Source organism: Hyla sarda, chromosome 10 (genome assembly GCF_029499605.1).
Source record: "Hyla sarda isolate aHylSar1 chromosome 10, aHylSar1.hap1, whole genome shotgun sequence".
NCBI classification, from domain to species: domain Eukaryota; kingdom Metazoa; phylum Chordata; class Amphibia; order Anura; family Hylidae; genus Hyla; species Hyla sarda.
This window is the reverse complement of record NC_079198.1, coordinates 104,463,299-104,485,916: the sequence shown is the minus strand read 5'-3', so window position 1 is coordinate 104,485,916 and position 22,618 is coordinate 104,463,299. Positions and strand designations below refer to the sequence as shown.

The 22,618-nt window shown below is 42.6% G+C and overlaps 1 protein-coding gene across 4 annotated transcripts in view; it reads right to left on the bottom strand.

The window, feature by feature from the left end:
• The window catches only part of LOC130293500 (Golgi integral membrane protein 4-like), a 125,779-nt gene that overhangs the window by 24,990 nt on the left and 78,171 nt on the right, over window positions 1-22,618 (bottom strand). For 3 of the 4 annotated variants that reach the window (XM_056542276.1, XM_056542277.1, XM_056542272.1), the window contains exons 7-11: window positions 22,254-22,364; window positions 17,486-17,713; window positions 16,188-16,321; window positions 4,358-4,539; window positions 1,535-1,602 (exon numbers count right to left, since the gene is read on the bottom strand). In XM_056542276.1, coding sequence (XP_056398251.1) covers window positions 1,535-1,602; window positions 4,358-4,539; window positions 16,188-16,321; window positions 17,486-17,713; window positions 22,254-22,364 — 723 coding nt within the window. The remainder of the gene's footprint in view (window positions 1-1,534; window positions 1,603-4,357; window positions 4,540-16,187; window positions 16,322-17,485; window positions 17,714-22,253; window positions 22,365-22,618) is intronic. The other variant, XM_056542275.1, reaches the window with a different exon arrangement.

Sequence of the window (22,618 nt, the reverse complement as noted above, 5' to 3'; positions counted from 1 at the left end):
CATTACTTTAGCTGACTCCTGAGTTATTGAAATGTATGTTTTTTATTCTTGGCAACTTAGTCAGATTGAATGGAGACAGTCTGTAAACAGCCATTTTCACATAGCATTTTGCACCGAGGCCAAAAAGTTAATCTGAACAGAGAACCTTGTTCCACGTGTTTTGAGTTTGCCATAAGCCATGTGGAAGACACAGCAAATGGGATTTCTTGTGGCTCACTATCAACAACGGCTTTCTTCTTGCCAATGTTCCATAAAGGCCTGATTTGTCAAGTACATGACAAAGGCTGCATTTGGAGTCTGCTTTGACTTTAAAACTGCAGTGACAATATTCCAAAACTGCCAAGTGGAAACACAACCAAATGGTTGTTCATGGACAGATTCTCCTTGCCCAGCTTGTACAGTTTGGGTGGATGGCTCTGTCTTGGTAGTTGAGGCATCATTTTCTGGGGCTTGGTGAGAAGCTCGAAGCTTGGGATACTTTTTTAAATCTAACCCTGCTTTGTACTTCTCCACAACTTTATCCCTGACCTATTTGGGAAGCTCCTTGGTCTTCGTGCTGCTGTTCAGTAATGCTCTTTAAGAGAAGAGTCAATGTAGAAAATAAACCAGCTCACCGCATATGAATGTTTCTTGATAGGAAGAGACTTCAGATATGGGAAGCACGGAATACAAGTCCAAGCTGCAATTTCTTGGTGTGAACAGTCTCCAAAAAAAGCAAAAGGTGCAAAAAATTGCAAAAAATTCCAGCTCCCAAAAATAGATAAAATCCAAAATGTATTAAATCATATTAAAATGATACCCAAAAATGGTGAGGTATAAAAGCAAGCAGAAACGCAGGCATTTCTGCTTGCTTTTATACCTCACCATTTTTGGGTATCATTTTAATATGATTTAATAAATTTTGGATTTTATCTATTTTTTTGAGAGCTGGAATTTTTAGCAATTTTTTGCACCTTTTGTTCTTTAAGAGACTACAGACAGGTGGCTCCTATTTACTAATTAAGTGACTTTCAAATGTGACTTGTGAAGGAAATTCGTTGCAAGAGATCTTTCTTAGGGGTATATTTAACATTTTTCAAATTTTAAATTTGTAAATAATATTTAAAATCGCCTCCACTTCCAAATGGACTATTTTGAGTTGGTTCATTACATAAAATCATGAATAAAGAAAGTTAAAATTGTGGTTATACCATGACAAAATGTACAACAGTCCATGGGGGGCGGGGGTGGGGGGGGGATGAATATTCATTCAAGGCACTGTATAGATGCCTAGAAAATTGCCAGACTCAATGGACATATAAGATATGACATGAATGGGACGCATCATGCACAGAAAACGAACAACTTTTCGTCAGACTCCAAACAAAAAGGAAGATATAAGAGTGTATTAGTCTAAATCTCTAGGACAATCTAAGATAGTGATCTGCAGGGATTAAAGAGCCCTGTGGCGTGCTACAAGTCACATATCAGCTGAATGTCAATGAGCTGGGATTTATCAGAGCACAACTGCTGAATGGTAATGCCTTTTCCTTACCAGCGTATCCTGCCCTACGTGCTGCTTCTTAGACTGCAGGGTCTCCTCTCTGTCAATCATCCCAGCATCTGTAAGAAGGCAATTCAATTATTAATATAGGTCTCTGTACCATGAACATACACAGTATGAGACAGAGTCACGTAGTCCTCACATCGTTCACTACAAGAATATAATGCAAACAGATTATTTTCATAATTCATCAATCTAAAAAAGCATTTTCCATTTAGACTTAGATTTAAATCCCCAGTAAATATAAATCCTTCAATTGTCCTCTTCTGTCAAACCATATATGGGAAAGAGCAATTACAGGATAGGGTAAATACTTAGGATTGGTTATAAGTGTCTGATCGTGGGGGGTCTGACTGCTGGTCCGGCTGTTGGGCCCCCCGTGATCTCCTGTACCGGGCACACGCAACTTACTCGCTCTTAGACCGCTTGGGCCTCTACCTTCCCATAGGAGCCTGAGTGACGGCCTGCTCAGCCAATCACTGGTTGAGACAGGAGTCCTGTCTCAGTTGGTTAGTGGTTGAGTGGGTTGTCACTCCTGCTAGTCTCCAAGGGTGGGGGCCGGAGCACTCAGAGGACAGGTGACTTGCTGGGCCTCCGGCACGGACCCCAGTGATTGGACACTTATCCCCTTTCATGTGGATAGAACATAAGTTGACTTCCTGGAGTACCCCTTTAATAGTCTTTTGCAAATGGAAGGGACATAGGTTGGATTTATGGTTAGTACTTTAGCAAAAGCCAGTGGAAATGATGCAAAGAAAAGATTTTCACCTTTTTTTTTATTTTATTTTTTAACCTACTCTTAAAAAAAAAAAAAAGTTACCAAAATATTGTGTGTGTGAACTCAACCTTGATTTTTTTTCCTTTTGATTTAAAAACTTTAATCAGGCTCTAAAGCAGATAACTCCGTACCCCAGGAGTTACAGAAACCGTGTAGCTCGTGGTGCTACGCCATTTGTGCAATAAAAACATTTGATAAAAATAATTTTGGTTTTGTGTCGCCATAGTCTTAGAGCCATAATTTTCTTATTTTTACATTGATAAAGCTGTGTGATGGCATGCGTTTGGGGGGATAAGTTGACATTTTGAAATACATATGTTAATTTGGTCACTTTTTATTATGTTTTTGGCTGATGGCATTAAAAAAAATAGATAAAGAGGGTGTGGGTTAAAGAGTGTGAATATTTCAAGGCACTATGAACAATATTTATTAGATTTTTTTTCTTCACTTTTTTTTTAACATAATAGAGGATTTTTAATTGGAAAAGCTTTTTTACATTCTTTTAGCCACCCTACTAAGGGGCCTGACTAAGCTTGATTGCGTAGAGAATACACAGCAATACTTCAGTACTACAATGTATTAATCCAACAAGCGTAACGCTGACAGTTATCCTACTAGGCCCGCCTCTGGCATTAGGAATCTAAGGGGCTAAAGGGCCAGGCCCAGAATAATTTCTGACCTCAACCTCTGACCAACTTCATTGCCTCATAGTATTGGCACCAGCCTAGCACTGACGATGTATAACATTTTGTGGGTACAACCCAGCAGCTGCGTTGTACATCTATGGCAGATATTGCAAAGGAGTTAAGAGGGTTATATAGTATTAGGGGGAAAAAAGGGCTATTTTCTTGCGTGGCACCATTTTTGGAACAAAGCAGCCAAGTTTCCTCTAAACCTGAGCAATATCCTCTAAACACGTTGCTTTTTAAAAAAAAAATAATAATTTGCAAGGTTCGGACATCGATCAGGTGTAAAACTAGGACATGGTGGGGATTAATGGTTGGAGATATATATATATATATATATAAAGCAAAGTTTAAAAATCTATACTTTTAAGTACAGACAGATTAGGGCATTAGTCTTAAATCCTGGCTATCATTTGGAAGGGCAGTGTTGGAAACCATCTTTATAGAAGAGGCTAACATGCCTGGCACCCTGCTGCACCTGGCCTAGATTCAGCGCATGGCTTGAAAATGTAAAACTGTAAAAGAGTAAGTGAAGTTTTAATGAGAGATCATGAGCTGAGATACACCTCCCGGTGAGTGACTTCTCATTAAAAGATGTAAGGAGGTTTCCCGCCGGTTGTACCCCCGCCCAGTGTCTGCTCCCTGCGATTACAGTAAATTAACATTTTGGAAGTTTGACAACAGGTATGGCTTATCATGCAAAGCACTAGGCAACTATAACAGGATTGGGGGAAAATTAAACTGGGACAAAACAGAGCATGTCTTAAAGGGATTGTCTGATGTTTCAGTTCAGCACCATTTAAGTAGAGACTATACTGGGACACTAGAATTTTTTAGTAAAAAAAAAAAAGACAATTTCACTTCTCAGTATAGTGTCAATTTTAATAAAACTAAAAAGGGGCAAAACTAAACTTACCTACCCCCAGTCCCCCACTGATCCACTTTAGCTCCCATCCAATTCCCTAATCTACTGTCTTCTTTCTGCTTCAGAGACCTGCCCCCTTCAGAGACCTGCCCACTCGGCCAATTACTGACCGCAGCAGTGTCCCATCTCAGCCAGTGATTGGTTGATCGGCCGGCTTGTGTCAGAAGCAGAAAGACCGGGCAACCAAACAGAGCTAAATAGGCGCTGAGGAGGACCAGAAGGGGATCTGGGTGGAGTTTTTTCCTATTAGCTTTTTATGTATTTTTTTTCTTTTTTAACCCGGCCCAAGCGACATATGAATTTTTACATCCACCAGAATACCCCTTGAAATGCATTATAGTAATCATCAAGCAACCAATAGTCTATATTTGTTAAAAATTCCTCACAAGATATTCCCTGTATATGTGTTCCCCTATTTTCCTTACCCATCTTTGGCTCATCATCTGCTGCCATTTTGTGGTGGCCCTGATGTGGTAGCCCATGGTCCCAGCTTGGAGTTGAAACACTGACATGATGGGTGTTTGATTTTGTGAGAGCATTACTGACACTTTTTTTGTTCTCTATTTGTGTCATCCGGGCGTTCACTTTATTAACTATGTCTTGCCAACTGTATGAGGAAAAAAAAAAAAAAAAAAAGAACAGTAAGAAGACAAATCAATTTACCATAGTTACAAGTACCATACACTAGTGCATGTAGGCTATGTAAACATGTTTACGTGCATTGCATTTTTCTTGTACTGATTTTGAGACATTTCTCCATTTCTCCATTCATGCCAAAAGTAAAATGAATTTTTGGAATCTATGCATGATGTTTCTGCACTCGGCAGGCAGTCATGTGGACCTTATGGCTCAGGTCTAACATATCATGTCATTTAAAGGGGAACATGATTACCAAATAACTTTTTTTTTTTTTTTTTATATATACAGAGATGAGAGGGAGAGAAGAGAACACACAGGGGTGCTCCCTGATTAGGTATATCCACTGATGTGCACCCTTCACCCCACCTCAGTGATATACCGACCTGGTCACGGCAGCACAGCCACTCTGCAGGATCGGCAAACCAGTATCCCAGTACACTGAACATCAATGAAACTTGGGATCTGTTAGTGGACCTGAGGAAGGCATTAGTGAATGCCGAAACCCGTTGTCCCCAATACCCAATAAGTCTTTTCATTGTCCTGTGCTACCTGAGTCTATTCTTATGTCCACAATCTGAGCAGCGCCTCCCAATACCATTTTTTTCACTCAATCCGTTCTCTTGCATTCTCTTTTATATATTGAACACAGACCTCATATACAAAAAGGTATAAAAGTTTGATTGTTGCAGTCCATTCTAGGTGGCACTCATGGGTCCTCAAAAAGTACAAAAGGCAACCCACGTACTTCAGCCTCCAGCCTGTCATCTTCTCTGCAACGTACAAGCTGCTTCGGCCTCATAGCCAACAGGTTCAAATCAAATAAGACCACCATGGCCAGATCACCAAAACTCTTCCGAAGGGCCTTCCCCAGGTCTAATAACTCTCACAGGTCAATGGCAAGTCACCTTAACAACACCTATTGACTTTTTTAAGGCCAACACATGCCTTTTTATCAGCTTCTGTCAGTTCTTCCGAATACCATTATAGAGCAGGTCTACACCCTTACAACAAACCCACCCACATCAGCATAAGGCTCTTCCTGGGCCCATGTTCATGCTGGGACCTCCCTGTCTTAGTTTTCAGCCAAGACGATTCATACATGCTGTAAGCTACTGTGACAGGCATGTGGGTATAGTGGGTGGCAGCATACAGATGTCACTAATAAGGTCATGGTGGTCCTTTAGTTATTATTAGGGAGTCCTGTGGTTATTATTGTATATGAGGTTATTCCTGTCATTTTTATTGGGTACCTCTGTCTTTTATTCTTATGGGGATTCCTCTGGTGGGGATATGGCATCAATAAGGATAAAATAATAAGCTGAACATATATATCAGGATTATGTACAGAAAATGGGGCAACCTTAAAGGGGTACTCCACTGGAAAACATTTTTGATTTTATCAACTGATGCCAGAAAGTAAAACAGATTTCTAAATTACTTCTATTTAAAAATTGTAATCCTTCCGGTTCTTATCAGCTGCTGTGTGCTCCACAGGAAGTTCTTTTCTTTTTAAATTTCCTTTCTGTCTGACCACTGTCAGGAAATGTCCAGAGCAGGATATATTTGCTATGGGGATTTGCTCATACTCTGGACAGTTCCTAAAATTGACAGAGGTGTCAGCAGAAAACACTGTGGTCAGACAGAAAAGAAATTCAAAAAGAAAAGAACTTCCTCTGAAGTATACAGCACCTGATAAGTACTGGAAGGATTAAGATTTTTAAATAGAAGTCATTTACAAATCTGGTTAACTTTCTGGCATCAATTGATTAAAAAAAATGTTTTCCAGTGGGATACCCCTTTAAACTCTTCAGATAGCAGATTTCGGAAGAAATAAGTATCTGCAATGTAGATGTTTATGCCTGATCAACTATTCTCCCCATAAAAATGAATACTTGGCTGAGTCCGGACAGGCTGCCATTGTGCTCGACCAGCATTAGCACTCACTTGCCCAAACTTCAACAAAGGCATTTATACTTTAATTTTATGAAACTGCACATCACCCAAAATGATACACTCCATTCAAGCAAAGAAAACCACAAACAACTTAAATTGTCCAGAACAGTTCAGCGCCAAGCAGGATGCCAGGGACAAGCAATTTTACAACATAAAGGCTTAAAAGAGTTCAATCACAAACAGTGAATTGGCTTGAAATGCTTTGTAGGGGGGGGGGGGGGGTGTTCGGAGGAGGTTAGCAGCGTAAAGATAGTGGGCAGAAACTGTTCCTTCCGCTGCTCGCTCTCAGTTTCTGTGCAGGAAAAGAACAACCACTGACCAAGAAGAAAAGGATTACCTAGAGCGGTTATTAACCTCTAAGGAAAGCGCACATCTACAGAACAAGCCTTCACAGTCTGTCAGAAATCTAGGGGTTTCATCTCTTACTGGAGAAATAAATGTGGCGTCCCGATACCGTATTGCATCTAGTACCTAGTGTAGAGGTCCCCAAAGTCAGAGTAACTACATTCAGGTAGGGTTCCTCAGGTGGGACAGCCCCTAGTCGCCTCGCCTAAAGTCTATCTTTAATAATAATAAATGTATATATATTTAATATGTATAGTACTTACCTTGTTCAGCGTCGCAGGACCTTCGATCATGTGACCATGCTAGTAACCTCTATGGCATGTTATAGGACCTTAGGAGGTCCTTCGGTCACATGTTACCCACAAATCTTTGTAATGGTGATTGACATCAGTATGGACCAATTAGCATTAGTCCAGCCCCTGCCCATATAAGGGAGCTGCGTCCAATTATCTCTCTTGGGTTGCTGCTCTCGTGGATGCCGGACTAACAGGACGGTGCTACGCAACTTTCAAAGACACGCTAGGCCTCAAAACCTCCGGCCTCAGCAGAACCAAAACCGTGAGTTCAAATCTAAATCCCTGCGAATGCTAGCGTGACTACTGGACTGAAACTAATTCCCCTAAATCCAGTTGAGAAACGCACAGTACTAAAAGACTCTTAATGCTAAAGTCCCAACCTTTGTCAATCTCTAAGGAAAAGCTGTTGTTACACTCAGAGACTGTTGTATTATTAAAGCTTGCAGAAAATCTTCAGTAAACGTTAAGTGCTGTTTCAGAAACTCTCTGGTTGTGGACAATCTATTCTTCTTATCTACCTCCCTATTGCTCTTGGGAAGGGTGGCGGTAGGAAAAGCGTTATTGAGGAACCCTCACCCTGGCGTCACGAATAGCAAGGGTTAACAAGCACCTTTTAATTGCTGCACAGCTACACTCCCCATACCCTACACCCCCCAGGCTATCACATAGCGCAGCAGCTGTACTATTGACCCCCAGCAGCAGAATAGATGATGGATATACAGGAGGCACAACATGTCAGGCACCTTAGACCCCTCCCATTTATAGCACCATATCAAAACCCTGCCCCTTATACAAATAAACACACCTGAAATAATGTTACATGTCCAAATTGCTGCTGTTAAGTTATGTTGGAACCAAGGGTATTTTGGAATAGGTTATTTATCAACTGAATAGGTTATAACTGATCGATTGTGGGGGTCCAGGACCTTGTAGATTGCTAGAACAGGGGACTTTGAATGGAGTGTTTGCTTTTTCTGCTCCATTTAAAACCTAAAAGGACTGGTTGGCAATAGCCCGGTGCTGTACTACTATCTTCAGCAGTGTCATCATCAACCTGTGGCTCTCCAGCTGTTGTAAAACTACAGCTACCAGGATGCCCGGACAGCCTGTGGCTGTTAGCGAGTTATAGTTTTGGAACAGCTCGAGTGCCACAGGATGGGGAACACTGCTCTAGTGTACAGGTGCTAACTAGTTAATATTGCAATACTCATTTAAAAGGAGAAGTCAATTCCCCTGACATGACTATTTAGGATCTGCTTTGAACTGTTCCACTTTTATCCTTACTAAAAATGTAGGAAAAAGATTGACAACTGGGCGTTTCCATTCTATTTGTCAATGGGACATGACTGTCAGACGGTCTCATCAATGCTGACAGTTTAGGTCACTTGTACCATTAAAATCAGTTATGATGAAGACAAGGCAAAAAAAAAAGGTTCTAATGGTGTGGTGGTGTGGGGGGTGGGATGGAGTATGGACTAAAAACACTGGTACTCATCTGCTGCCGATCCCCTGCTGTTGGGTCCTTTCTGCTTGCACTAAATGTATTGGAAATACCTCCTCGGCCAATCACTGGCTGAGGTGGGACACTGTTCCGGCCAGTGACTGGATGACTGAGCATTTAGACAACTCCGTTAACAGATGTGACCAACAGCAACTTTAAAAGGGGTACTCCGCTGCCCCAGCATTCGGGACATTTTATGCGTGATGTCATGTCCACGCACCCTTGTGATGTCATGCGCACACCCCCTCAATGCAAGTCTATGGGAGGGGGCGTGGCAGTTACTGCCACGCCCCCTCCCATAGACTTGCATTGAGGGGAGGTGGCCATGACATCACGAGGCGGGGGGGGCATGGCTGTGACATCAGGACCCCCACCACCTGCACCCAGCGCTCTAAACGAACGTCGGGTGCTGCACAGAGATCCCAGCTGCGGGACCCCCACGATCAGACATCTTATCCTTTGGATAGGAGGATTAGATATCTAGGGGTGGAGTACTCCTTTAAGAGTCAACCCGGGCAAGGACTGCTGCAATACTTCTGCACAAGGTGTTTTCACATTATAAAAATCCCTTTATCCTCTTTCCAACATTACAACATTTTCTTCATTCTATGACTGGGCCAGATGGGTTAAATCAAGTACAACCATATATTATATTGTTATTTGCTTAAAGAAGAACGTAGTAGTGACACCTCTACAAACCGCTTCATTAAAGATGGGAAAAGAAAATCCATTACCCCAGGCACTTCAATTATAAAGGGCTTAACAATGGCTTTCATTGTCACCCCTGCTGTGTCAACAATAACAAAAGAAACTTCATTAGGATTTTTGGCACACATTTTCAATCACACACAAGAGGGACTCGCTTTAGCAAGCCTGCCGGGTGGAAGACATCGCCTCCGGATTTGTTCAGTTTACATAATTAAAAGATACAACCCCTCCCTGGCTCACAGAAAGGAATAATACTAAGTCACTGGGAGGTAAGAACCGTCCAGACAGCATGACCAGGGGCATACACTAACCTAGGGAATAAAATCTTAATAAACTACTTGAAAAAAGGTCATAAAGTCAAGAAATAGTAGTCAAGCTAGGCCCAGTTTAGCAGAATCTCAAGAGAATTACAGGAATTGTCCCATTTTACAAGAATGCTCTGAAAGGATGATCACAGGATGTCCCCCTGTAAACCCCAGTGATCAGCTGTAATCTAAGGAGGAACCTGGAAACAAGTATTAATTTCCTCTGCAGCACCTCTACAGGTGAGATAAAGTACTGCACCGTACCCATCCATTCTTATCACGGACATCTTGGATTGCTTTTTGAGCTACCGCTTTCTAAAAAAAAAAAAAAAATTGTCAAAAGCCCACTTTTAGGAAAAGTTTATGTAAAATGTGCTCAATCTGAACTCCGGTTCACAAGACTGTTGGCAGGTATGGAATAAAGCAGATGTGTGTGAATGTGCAAGACCAACCGCTGGGACCCCCAGAAAAGTATCAATGCACTTAGCCATTACCACCATCAATAGGTAAGATTTGTAGTACAGAGCTGAGACAAGACTGACCTAGGGTACCCATACAAGGGGCTCAACTACTTTTAGTAAGGGTCCGCTTATCAAGGTCTGGCAGCAGTTGAAGGTCCAAGCTGAATGCTAAGGCCTGGTTTAAATCTAGTGGCCACATTGCCATGGAAGAAATAGGTGCTGCCTGTTGCAGAAAAAAAAATGACCCTAATAAGTCAAAGGGTAAAACTACTGAAGTTTAAAGGATGTAAATCTACAATTCCTAGTATGACCTGAATGCTGCCACACACTGTGCCCCTAAATATATAATACTGCCACACACCATGACTATAATACTGCCACCCACTGTACCTTAAATATAATATTGCCATACACCGTGCCCCTCAATATAATACTGCCACCCATTGTGCCCCTGTATATAATACTGCCACCCATTGTGCCCCTCAATATAATACTGCCACCCATTGTGCCTCTAAATACAACACCGCCTGATGCTGAGCCTCATAAATATAATATTGCCAAAAACTGTGCCATGAACTTAATAATTATGCCACTGGCATAATCTGTGCCCCCTAATAAACTACACTACTGTGCCTACCTGATAAACTGTGTTCTTAAATTATTCTTTCCCAACCTGTGACAATATACCTGTTTAAAGCTACAACTCCCATCATGCACTGACAGAGGGACACAGACATTTTGAAGGGCAGGGGCTCAAGTAAAAAAAAAAGGGCACTGTACTGTAACATCACTGGGTGTATTATCCCTGTACTGTGACATCACTGTGTATTATCCCTGTACTGTAACATCACTGGGTGTATTATCCCTGTACTGTGACATCACTGTGTGTATTATCCCTGTACTGTGACATCACTGTGTGTATTATCTCTGTACTGTGACATCACTGTGTGTATTATCCCTGTACTGTGACATCACTGTGTATTATCCCTGTACCGTGACATCACTATGTGTATTATCCCTGTACTGTGACATCACTATGTGTATTATTCCTGTACTCTGACATCACTGTGTGTATTATCCCTGTACTGTGACATCACGGTGTGTATTATCCCTGTACTGTAATGTCACTGTGTGTGTATAATCCCTGGACTGTGACATCACTGTGTATATTATCCCTGTACTGTGACATCACTGTGTGTATTATCCCTGTACTGTAATGTCACTGTGTGTGTATTATCCCTGTACTGTAATGTCACTGTGTGTGTATTATCCCTGTACTGTGACATCACTGTGTGTATTATCCCTGTACTGTGACATCACTGTGTGTATTATCCCTGTACTGTGACATCACTGTGTGTATAATCCCTGTACTGTGACATCACTGTGTGTATTATCCCTGCACTGTGACATCACTGTGTGTATTATGCCTGTACTGTGATCTCACTATGCATATTAACCCTGTACTGTATAAGGATAATGTGAACAGTGTCAATACAGTACAGGGTTAATATGCACAGTGATATCACAGTACAGGTTTATTATTCACAGTGATGTCACAGAACAGCAATAATACACAAATCGACAATACATATATTGTGACAAAATGCAATATTATGCCTGTCAATAGGGCATCAAAGGGTAGGTGCATAAAAAGGGAAGGGGCTTAGGCCCTCTTATGTCTGTGTGTGCACATCCCTGAATAGAAGCTCTAGTTTTGCAACAGCTGGAGAGCTACAGGTTGGGGAACAGTACACATCCCAAAATAACTTGTCCCCCTGAGAATACACAACTGTCTAGTCTCCTAGCCAAGCCTGGGCAGAACCAAGTGATGGATGCAGCGCTAATAGCACCATCTGCATCATAAAAGAACATTTGGAAGGCCGGGCAGATGATGTCAAGATGATACAGAGAAGGGTAAGGCGTGCTGGAGTTTTTTTTACACAATCCTACTAGCAATAAGACACCAACAGAGGAGTCTGGCTGCAGCTGACCTGTACCCTCTTTATAGATTAGACATTAAAGGAGTACTCCCGTGGAATTATCATTTTTTTAATCAACTTGTGCTAGAAAGTTAAACAGATTTGTAAATTACTTCTATTAAAAAATCTTAATCCTTCCAGTACTTTTTAGGGGCTGTATACTACTCTTATGTCACAACCACAGTGCTCTCTGCTGACACCTCTGTCCATTTTAGGAACTGTCCACAGCAGCATATCTTTGCTATGGGGATTTTCTCCTGCTCTGGACAGTTCCTAAAATGGACAGCAGAGGTCAGCAGAGAGCACTGTGGTCGTGACATAAGAGAAATCCAAACCATTTCCTCTGTAGTATACAACCCCTAAAAAGTACTGGAAGGATTAAAGGAGAGGTCCGGTGCTCACTTTTCTTATTGTATCCGTTACGGGCTGCAAAAAAAAGAAAAAGAAAATAAGCTTTCTCTTACCTGCATACGCTCCCCCGGTGCTCCGATACAGGCGTTCGGTCCCCGGGCTGTATTCTTCTTACTTCCTGTTAGCCCGGCACGTCACATGGAGCTTCAGCCTATCACCAGCCGAGGCGGGACATCGCTGCGGCTGGTGATAGGCTGAAGCTCCGTGTGACGTGCCGGGCTAACAGGAAGTAAGAAGAATACAGCCCGGGGACCGAACACCGGTACTGAAGCACCGGGGGAGCCTAGGCAGGTAAGAGAAAATTAGTTTTCTTTAATTTTCAGCCCGGAACGGATAAAATAAGAAAAGTGAGCACCGGACCTCTCCTTTAAGTTTTTTAATAGAAGTCATTTACAAATCTGTTTAACTTTCTGGTACCAGTTGATCTAAAAATAAAAAAGTTTTCCACAGGAGTACCCCTTTAACTTTTGGCAGTGCTGAATTAAGAGATCAAGATCTATTAAATGGTCTTGTTTCATAAGGGTGTGTTCACACATTCAGGTTTTTAATTGCAATAATGAATTCAAAGCCATGACCAGTGATGGGCGGCGGTCTCAAATTAGAAACACTAAGAGGGAGATTTATCAAAATCTGTGTAGAGGAAGAGTGGTGCAGTTGCACATAGCAGCCAATCAGATTGTTAATTTCACTTTAAGGATGCGTTCCCACAGGGCGTATACGCAGCGTATTTGTGTGTATATTTATGGCAGTAGCGGGAAATACGCTGCGTATTCCTTGCTCACTATACACACAGGGCTTTCCGGCAGCAGCCCTATGTGTGTAGTGAGTTTTGGAGGCGGAGCCGTGTGCCGGCGTGTCTGTGACGCGCGGCTCCGCCTCCAAAACTCACTGCACACATAGGGCTGCCGCCGGAAAGCCCTGTGTGTATAGTGAGCAAGGAATATGCAGCATATTTCCCGCTGCCGCCGTAAATTTTGCGCAGCGTCAAATACGCTGCGTATACGCCCTGTGGGAACGCACCCTAAAAATGGCCTCCAAAGAAAATGAAGCAATCTGCACCACTTTTCCTCTACACTGGATTTGATAAATCTTCCCATAGATAGAATAATAAGTAATAAAAGTTGAAGAAAGAGTTTCCCCCAAAGTTTGTAATTTCACAGGATTTTCTGTATGGTCCTAAAAACGGTCTTTTTAAAAAAAACTGCAAAGAACAACAAAGCAGTTAAAGGGTACCTCTCATCAAATAAACTTTTGATATATTTTAGATTAATGAATGTTGAATAACTTTCCAATAGCATGTTAATGAAAAATATGCTTCTTTCTATTGTATTTTTCCCGATCAGTCCTGTCAGCAAGCATTTCTGACTCATGCTGGAGTCCTAAACACTCAGAGCTGCCAGCCTGCTTTGTTCACAGCCAAACAGGCTGTGAACAAAGCAGGCTGGCAGCTCTGAGTGTTCTCCTTTGTGAACAAAGCAGACTGGCAGCTCGTAGTGTTTCCGACTCCAGCATGAGTCTGAAATGCTTGCTGCCAGGACTGGTAGGGAGACCCCTAGTGGTCATTTCTTCAAAGTGGAAAATTAAATAGAAAGAAGCATATTTTTTAATAACATGCAATTGTAAAGTTATTCTGCATACATTAATCTATAATATATCAAAGTTTTTTTTTTGATGAGAGGTACCCTTTAACCTGCTGCTGATCCATTCCATTGTGGAGGTTAAATGACCAAGGGGTGGAGCTTAGAGCAGAGGGGGAGAGGTTCCTGCTGCAGCTAGCTATCTTACAGACAGACACAGTAATGTAGAGAAGGAGGAGATTGCATAGTAGAGGGAGAAATAGCTGATCTTTATACATATCTCAGTTTTATTGTAATACAAGAAACAAAAAAAGGAAAAGGAGATAAAAAGTGAAAACTTTTCTTATAATACTCGGGCTGCTAGAATGAAACTAATTTTAACTTACCTTAATCGCCGGCCACATCGATGTCCAACCTCGACTGGCGATAGGCTGAGCGACCGTGTCATGTAACAGTCCTGGGCACCAGGAAGAAGTCCAGGCTTGTTACAGGACACTGCCGCTCAGCCCATCACCTGCCAAGGCGGGACATGGCTGCGGCTGAGACCGTCGATTAGCCCATTTTTGTAAGTTGCCATGCTCAAGCAATGCATTTATGTGCAAAGAACAGGTAAACTACATAAAAACCATGTACTTCATCTGTCCTTTTCGCGCATCTGAAATCCATATTGTAAAGCCATGGCAATTTCTTAAAACCTATGCAGTTTTTGCTGTGATGCACAGTAGGGTTCGACCGATTATCGGTATGGCCGATATTACCTTGCCGATAAGCCGATAATGCCCCGCCCCCCCACACCGCCTCCCCCGACCCACTGCACCGCGTCGCACCCCCCACCGTAGTGCTGGGCGGTATACCGGTATGGATTTTTGCCCATACCGCTATACCGGTCGGGCCCCTCCCCCACCCTCCGAGTCAATAAAAAAAATTAAACTTACCCGTAATGGGGGTGGTCCGGGCCATCCATCGTTCCTGTAGTGTCCAGGGGCGTTCCGGTCCGGGCTGTCCTTCTCCGGCGGTCATCTTCTCCACTCCGGGCAGGCTCCGGCCTAGTAGCTGCATAGACGCCGCTACGCCGTGACGTCAGCTGCATAGCTGCGCACGGGCGTCACTGCGCAGCGGCGTCTATGCAGTGTACTAGGCCGGAGCCTGCCCGGAGTGGAGAAGATGACCGCTGGAGAAGAAGGACAGCCCGGGCCGGTTCACCCTTCACCCGGAATGCCCCCGGACACTACAGGAAGGATGGATGGCCCGGACCACCCTGACAGGTAGGGGGAGAGAAGCGGGTGGTGGCGGCGGCCTATGGCACCGCAAAAGCCACTGCAGTGCATTCATTTAAAAGCGCCCGCTTTAAATCAATGATCTGCAGCGGTGTCGCGGGGGGATAAATAGCCGATAACTTATACCGGAATATCGGTATAAGTTATCGGCTATCGGTCCTAACCTCCACCGATTATCGGTATCGGCCCTAAAAAAATGATATCGGTCGATCCCTAATGCACAGACAACTACATGTATGGGCACCTTAAAGGGGTGCTCCGCCACTAGACAGGTTATCCCCGATGCAAAGGATAGGGGATAAGAGGTCTGATCCCGCTGCTGGGGACCCCCACGATCTCCCTGCTGCACCTGGCTTTAGTTTAGAGCATATGGTGCAGTGGCGGAGGCTCAAAGTCAGAGCCATGCCCCCTCACTACAAGTCTATGGGAGGGGCATGGCCATGACATCACGAGAGGGTGTGGGCGTGACATCACAAACCTCCGGCCCCGCATCGCCAGTCATCCAGCACGGAGCGAAATTCACTCTGTGCACCGGACATCTAGGGTGCTGCAGGAGAGATCACGTGGGGACCCCAGCGGCGGGACCCCCGCGATCAGACATCTTATGCCCTATGCTTTGAATAGGGGATAAGATGTCTAGGGGCGGAGTACCCCTTTAAGGCTCTGTAAAACCTGAACTCAATTCAGTCTGTGACTGAGCAGGAATAAAATGGGATTAATCAGCATGAAGATCTGAGCCACAATAAGCAATAAGGATAAAGGATTAGGGACAGAATGAAAAGACACAGCACTCAACCACGCACCTGTGAATTGGCACTTGTTCATTGGTAACTCGAGCATTCACCGTGGGTGTTTTTATATCCACAACTCCCGGAGGGTCATGACCAACTTCATTCTGCAGCTTTTTATCAGGTGGTTTCACACTTTGGTCCTCGTTCTGAAAAAATAACAATCTCTGGGTAATGAGCCTGAGCCTCATAGAACAAAGTAAAGTTATTATTGATTATCAAATCTGTGGTTTATAGGAAAATCCTGATAACACAAAACCAGTGCCCGAATACTGCAAAGTATTTGGAGATTAGAGCAATGTATTATGGTGTTTGTGTGCATGACTGCTGTGTTGTCCTTAACTTTACACTGCGTAAAATCTGAACAAACACAATGGCAAAACTATAACAAAAAAATAGCCAAAAAGGAAAGCTTGAGTAGACGCCTATGGCATCCAATCAGAAAATTGCATTGAATTTCCATAGGTGAGTAGTGGGGGTCTGACTGCTGGGAACCCCACTTATCATAACGGAGGTCAATGGTCCCCCAAATAAAAGGAGTGACAGGGTGCATGTTAGGTCACCACTCCATACATTCTCTATGAGCTTCCGGTCATCGTCTCATAGTCAGTAAATGAAGTGGTGGCTGAGCATGCATGCTGCAGCTCCACTCATTTGAGGTTCAACTAACCTCTGTTCTAATTATTGAAATTGGTCCCAGCAGTCAGACCCCCACAAATCAGCCAGGTATTCCCTATCCTTTGGCTATGGGACAACGTTTAATCTTGGGATTACCCCTTTAATGTTTACTTGTATCCAATCATACCTATCAATAAGGAAACTAGACCACAGCCAGTTGAAAATGGATTCTGGTGGGGATCTGCACATCAGTAGCGGTGGAAGTGTATAGCCCAATATAACCTCTTCAATGTCTGAATGATAAAAGGTAGCCGGAGAGATCACATTCTTTGAGTTGACATTGTAACCCCACAGGTAATAGGAGTTTTACCATAATGACAAGTTATCACTTATTCTAACTGTCGGACTCCCAATGCTCACAAGAACAGGGTTCTTCGGTGCCTATTTAAATAGAGCAGCGATCATGTATGTATAATGTACACATAGGACTGCCGAAGACTGCTGTACTTGGTTTGCCGACTGTCCCATAGAGTTTAAATGCAGCTGCCGTGTGAATACTCAACCACCATTCCATTTAAAGAAGTGCAGTTGGGGCCCCTGATTTCATGATTGGTTGGGATCTCAGTAAATACATGTTAAGTTTTATCTATAGGAAACCTTATTGTGCCATCAGAGAAAAACAAAAATATTTGTACCTCTCTGTGGGTCTGGAAACTGTTAACCGTCCTGGTAAATCTGGAAACATGGCTGTCATTCCGCGCTACCGGCCTTAGGTGAGTTTGATATACCGGGGGACTTTGACGTAAAGGGTTTTCTTGTCCTTTAGGTAGTGGCATCCTCTTTCCTTGCCCTCCCGGGATATCTACATTCTTATTATTTGCCTGCGAGTTTTGAGGCACCTGTGAGAGATGTTCTTTGAAATCCTAAGCAAGAAATTAGTAAAAACCATCAAAATGTCATGAAAGAATCTACACAAAGACTCCACACACAGAACTTTTACATCCAATCCATACAGCTGTTAATGCGCCTCCAGCCTAACGCTCGTACGTGTTTGCTGAACAAATAGCGGACTTGGCTTCTCAGCTTTAAGCTAGACAGAAAACAAAGCAGTATAGCTCATAAAATATTAAAGCGATAAAAGACATAACAAAAGCTGTCACAAAAGGAGTAGAAAACACCAAGCAGGGACATCTGCATTGGGATACATCTGCCAAAACCTATTAAAAGGTCTGAAGGGATGTTCTCCTAGATGAAATGTAAAAGAGTTCAGTGAAAAGACCAGATGTATGATGAATTTATTGTGCAGGATTTTTGTATATGCAGATTATTGTCTAATAATAAGATCTATTAAACCATTTATAATACAACGAAATCTCCATATAGCAATGCAAGACTGCGGTCCCTAAGGCATGACAGGCATTGCATGTGGTGGACCTTCAAAGGATTGTATTACAAATAAAAAAAATTATTCTCAGGAGCTGCCAAATTGTTTGTTGAGAGAAAAAAAAGCAACCCCTTGATAAAAAAAAAAAAATAATAATAATAATAGAAAAAAACAAAAAAAAAACAAAGAGGCGAAATAGTTCAATCAATAGTAAAACAAAAACAATTAAAGGGGTACTCCCGTGGAAAACTTTTTATTTTATTTTATTTTTTTTAAATCAACTGGTGCCAGAAAGTTAAACAGATTTGTGAATTACTTCTATTAAAAAATCTTATTCCTTCCAGTACTTATTAGCTGCTGAATACTACAGAGGAAATGGTTTTCTTTTTGGAACACAGAGCTCTCTGCTGACATCACAAGCACAGTGCTCTCTGCTGACATCTCTGTCCATTTTAAGAACTGTCCAGAGTAGGAGAAAATCCCCATAGCAAACATATGCTGCTCTGGACAGTTCCTAAAATGGACAGAGTTTTGTTTTGTTTTTAAATGCAAAATGAAGCAATTTTCTAATAGTGTTTTTATTGGAAATGTCCTACTATTTAGCTGCTACTCATAGATAGATAAGATAAATCTGCCATATGGAGTTTCTGCTTTCTTAGGTATAGAAAGAGAAGCAAGGAGGGGTAGGGGATTCTACACTAAGATTTTGGACTGAGGGAGAGTATCCTTGGAAGACAGCTCACACAGGCTGTAGATAGTGAGGAAAGCACACAAAAGGTAGTTTGCAGGGGAGAAATACAATGACTGTGTCCTGTCCTAGGGTACTGAGAAAGAAGATCTCACTTAGGAAAGAGGAACTTAGGAAATCTTTAATGAAGACCTATGGAGAAATCGTTTAAATTTTTTTTTCACCATAATAAAATCAAAAACAAGAAAAAAAAAAATCCTTTCAATTGTGTCAATAGCCTTTAAAAATGAATGCTGTTAGGGCACTGGCCCGGTACCTTTGCCATGCACTTACTTTATTTTGTTTTATATACAAAATAAAATAGGAAGTGGAAGGAAATCATTGGTCACCTGTGATTTAAGCTTTTTTTTTTTTTTTTAATTGGGAGTTTTGCCTAAAGTGGTCAGCATGGATTTTGTAAAGAGAAGTTTTTGTAATACAGTGTTCCCTCAAGTTAGAATATTAATTGGTTCCAGGACGGCCATTGTATGTTGAAACCATTGTATGTTGAGACCATAACTCTATGGAAACCTGGTAATTGGTTCTAAAGGCACCAAAATGTCATCCAAAAATAGGAAAAAGTGAGGATTAAAGAAAAATAAGTAGATAACTAATATAGATAAAGCAAATCCTTACATATAAAAGTAAGAAAGATCTGCTGGGAGCTGTAAATCACTGTCTATTTCAGTGTTTCTCAAGCAGGGAGCCTCCAGCTGTTGCAAAACTACAATCCCAGCATGCCCGGACAGCCAAAGGCTGTCCGGGCATGCTGAGAGTTGTAGTTTTACAACAGCTGGGGGTATCGTGCTTGGGAAAACACTGGTCTATGTAGAGGACAGGAGCTTCATTGGGGTCCTGTACAGTACACAAAGTGTCCCAAAAAGTAACATGGAATCACTCTCACCTGGTGTCCAAAGGAGCAGGTAACCCTGGGACAGGTAAAGAGTACAGAACATGTAATACCACTCTGTACTGTAGGGGGCGCTACCAGACACCAGTCAGTGCATACACTTCAGTAATACAGGGGTTTTACAAGTGAATGACCATTCTGATTGGTCAGTTCTTCCGGCTATTGACACGTTTCACAGATCTGGACTGTCCGTACATTGTATGTGAAGTCTGGTTTCAACATACAATGGTCCAGAATAGACCATTGTATGTTGAAAATAATGTATGTTGAGGCCATTGTAAGTTGGGGGATCACTGTATGTCAAAAGGGGGCACAACAGCATTTGTTAAACATGGTACACATCAACAATGTGGTATTTCTAATTCAGAAATTTGGGGTAATGCTGTAATAGAGAGGAGTCTGCTGCTCAGGATCCCCACTATGAGGAGAGCTCAGCTTCTGCGCTCGATTCATAGCCAGCCATAATTGTACAATGCTGTGCGCAAAGTACCAACCCGCAGTGCCGTACATTTATAGTGCGTGTCCTTATGGGGAATAATATACTGAACTATAATATACAGGTACATCCCCCATGATGATGGATATAGTCCTGCATATTGTGGCCCTGTATTATACAGGTACTGCACCCCCATCCCAAATGACAGATATATAGGACTGCAATAGTCCCCACTGTGTCTGGGCCTTGTTGGTCTACCCTAATGAGAGATACATGAATGGGCGCACTCAGAATCTCCAGAATTTTTTTTTCCATCTGGCGCTTCCTCAGTATAAACCTAGCCTAAAGGCATATACGATTTGGCAACAGCTTAAAGGGGTACTCCAGTGAAAAACGTTTATTTATTTTTTTTATCAACTGGTGCCAGAAAGAGGGTACCTGTCATCAACAAAAACTTTTAATATGTTGTTCATAATCATTAATGAAGAGATATTGTAATATATCTTCATTAAAAAATATTAATATTTATACCAGTTTTTTCATTTTATACTTTTGGCCACTAGGGGTCACTCTTCTATGCCTGGTCTGCAAGCAGCATCCTATGTGTGTCATAGTAAGTGTACAGCTTTTAGGACTAATGCTGAAAGGGCTCTGGTCCTTCCACCGGAAGTTCAGTACTGTGAGCTACAAGCCTGCACATGCCTCTCATATAACAGCCAGTCACCTCCCCCTCCCCCCTGCTCTGTGTTCTCCCTGCCCCTCACCACAGTTATCTTATACATTGTATTATCTCACTGCACTCCCTGCTCTGTGCCCCACAGTTATCTTAATCACTGCCTCTGTAATTGCTCCCTCAGCCCATGGTTCTCAGCATTGACTTTTTTGTGCAGAGAGACACAGGAGAGAGAGAGAGAGAGACAGAGGATGCCATCCCTCACCTGTACTTAGTCTGTATGCACCAGGGTGCCTCCAGCTGTTGCAAAACTACAACTCCCAGCATGTCTGGACAGCTGTTGGCTGTCTGGGCATGCTGGGAGTTGTAGTTTTGCAACAGCTGGAGGTGCCCTGGTTGGGAAACACTGCTGCAGAGGGAGAGCAGCATACAGGAAGACTGGCAGAAGCAGAGTCCCAGCCAGGCTTCATGTGACATCATGTCTGCCGGGACCCGCCTCCTTCCACCCCTCAGAAAGACAGTGCTCCTGAGATAATGAAGAGGGATAAAAAAAGGTATTTCCACAGCGTTTTAAACCTCAATAAACACAGGGATAGGCATAGTTAGAGAAAGGGACAGATGGGGAGGGGGATCAGGGAAAGTTTAGATGATGACAGGTACTCTTTAAACAGATTTGTAAATGACTTCTATTTAAATAAAAAATAAAAAAAACACGTAACTCTTCCAGTACTTATCAGCTGCTGTATGCTCCACAGGAAGAGCTGTTTTCTTTTTTAAAGGTCCTTTCTGTCTGACCACAGTGCTCTCTGCTGACACTTCTGTCTGTCTCAGGAACTGTCAAGAGCAGGAGCCAATCCCCATAGCAAACCTCTCCTGCTCTTGGCAGTGCCTGACATGGACAGAGGTGTCAGCAGAGAGCACAGTGGTCAAACAGAAAAGAAATGTAAAAAGAAAAGAACTTCCTGTGGATCATACAGCAGCTGATAAGTACTGGAAGGATTACATTTTTTTAAACAGAAGAAATTGACAAATCTGTATAACTTTCTGACACCAGTAGATTTAAAAAAATAAAAAATAAAGTTTTTTTTACCGGAGTACCCCTTTAAAAGACATACGTCAGACACCACTGAACTAGGGAATTAGCCATGCACTTCTGAGGAGCGAGAGGAAGAACTTTCTTTTACACAATTGCAGATGTACCAGCGTGTTTTCATGGAAGAAATATGAATGACACATCGGTGCACACGTTCACGGTCAGGTAGGTAGAGGCAGGTGTCAGCTCTAGTGTTCCATGACAGCCAAGATCCTACTGTAACATCCGGCTTCCAGTTACCTTTTTGGTAGCTGCCAGGGATTTCTGGTGTTGTGTGTCACTGATAGAGTCTTTAAAGCTTGGCATTTTCTTCAATGCATCCTTCAGCTGGCGGAATTCTTCCATCTGGGCCTAGAAGAAGCCAAACCATATGGTAGATGAGCGGATGATCAGGTATGGATGACATTCTGTTGGAAGGTGGGGTTACAATGTACAGTGCACGTCATATATTACGGGAAATTTATCTAGACCAGCGTTTCCCAAATATTGTGCCTCCGGATGTTTCAAAACTACAACTCCCAGCATGCCCGGACAGCCTTCGGCTGTCCGAGCATGCTGGGAGTTGTAGTTTTGCAGCAACCCGAGGCACAATGGTTGGGTAATAC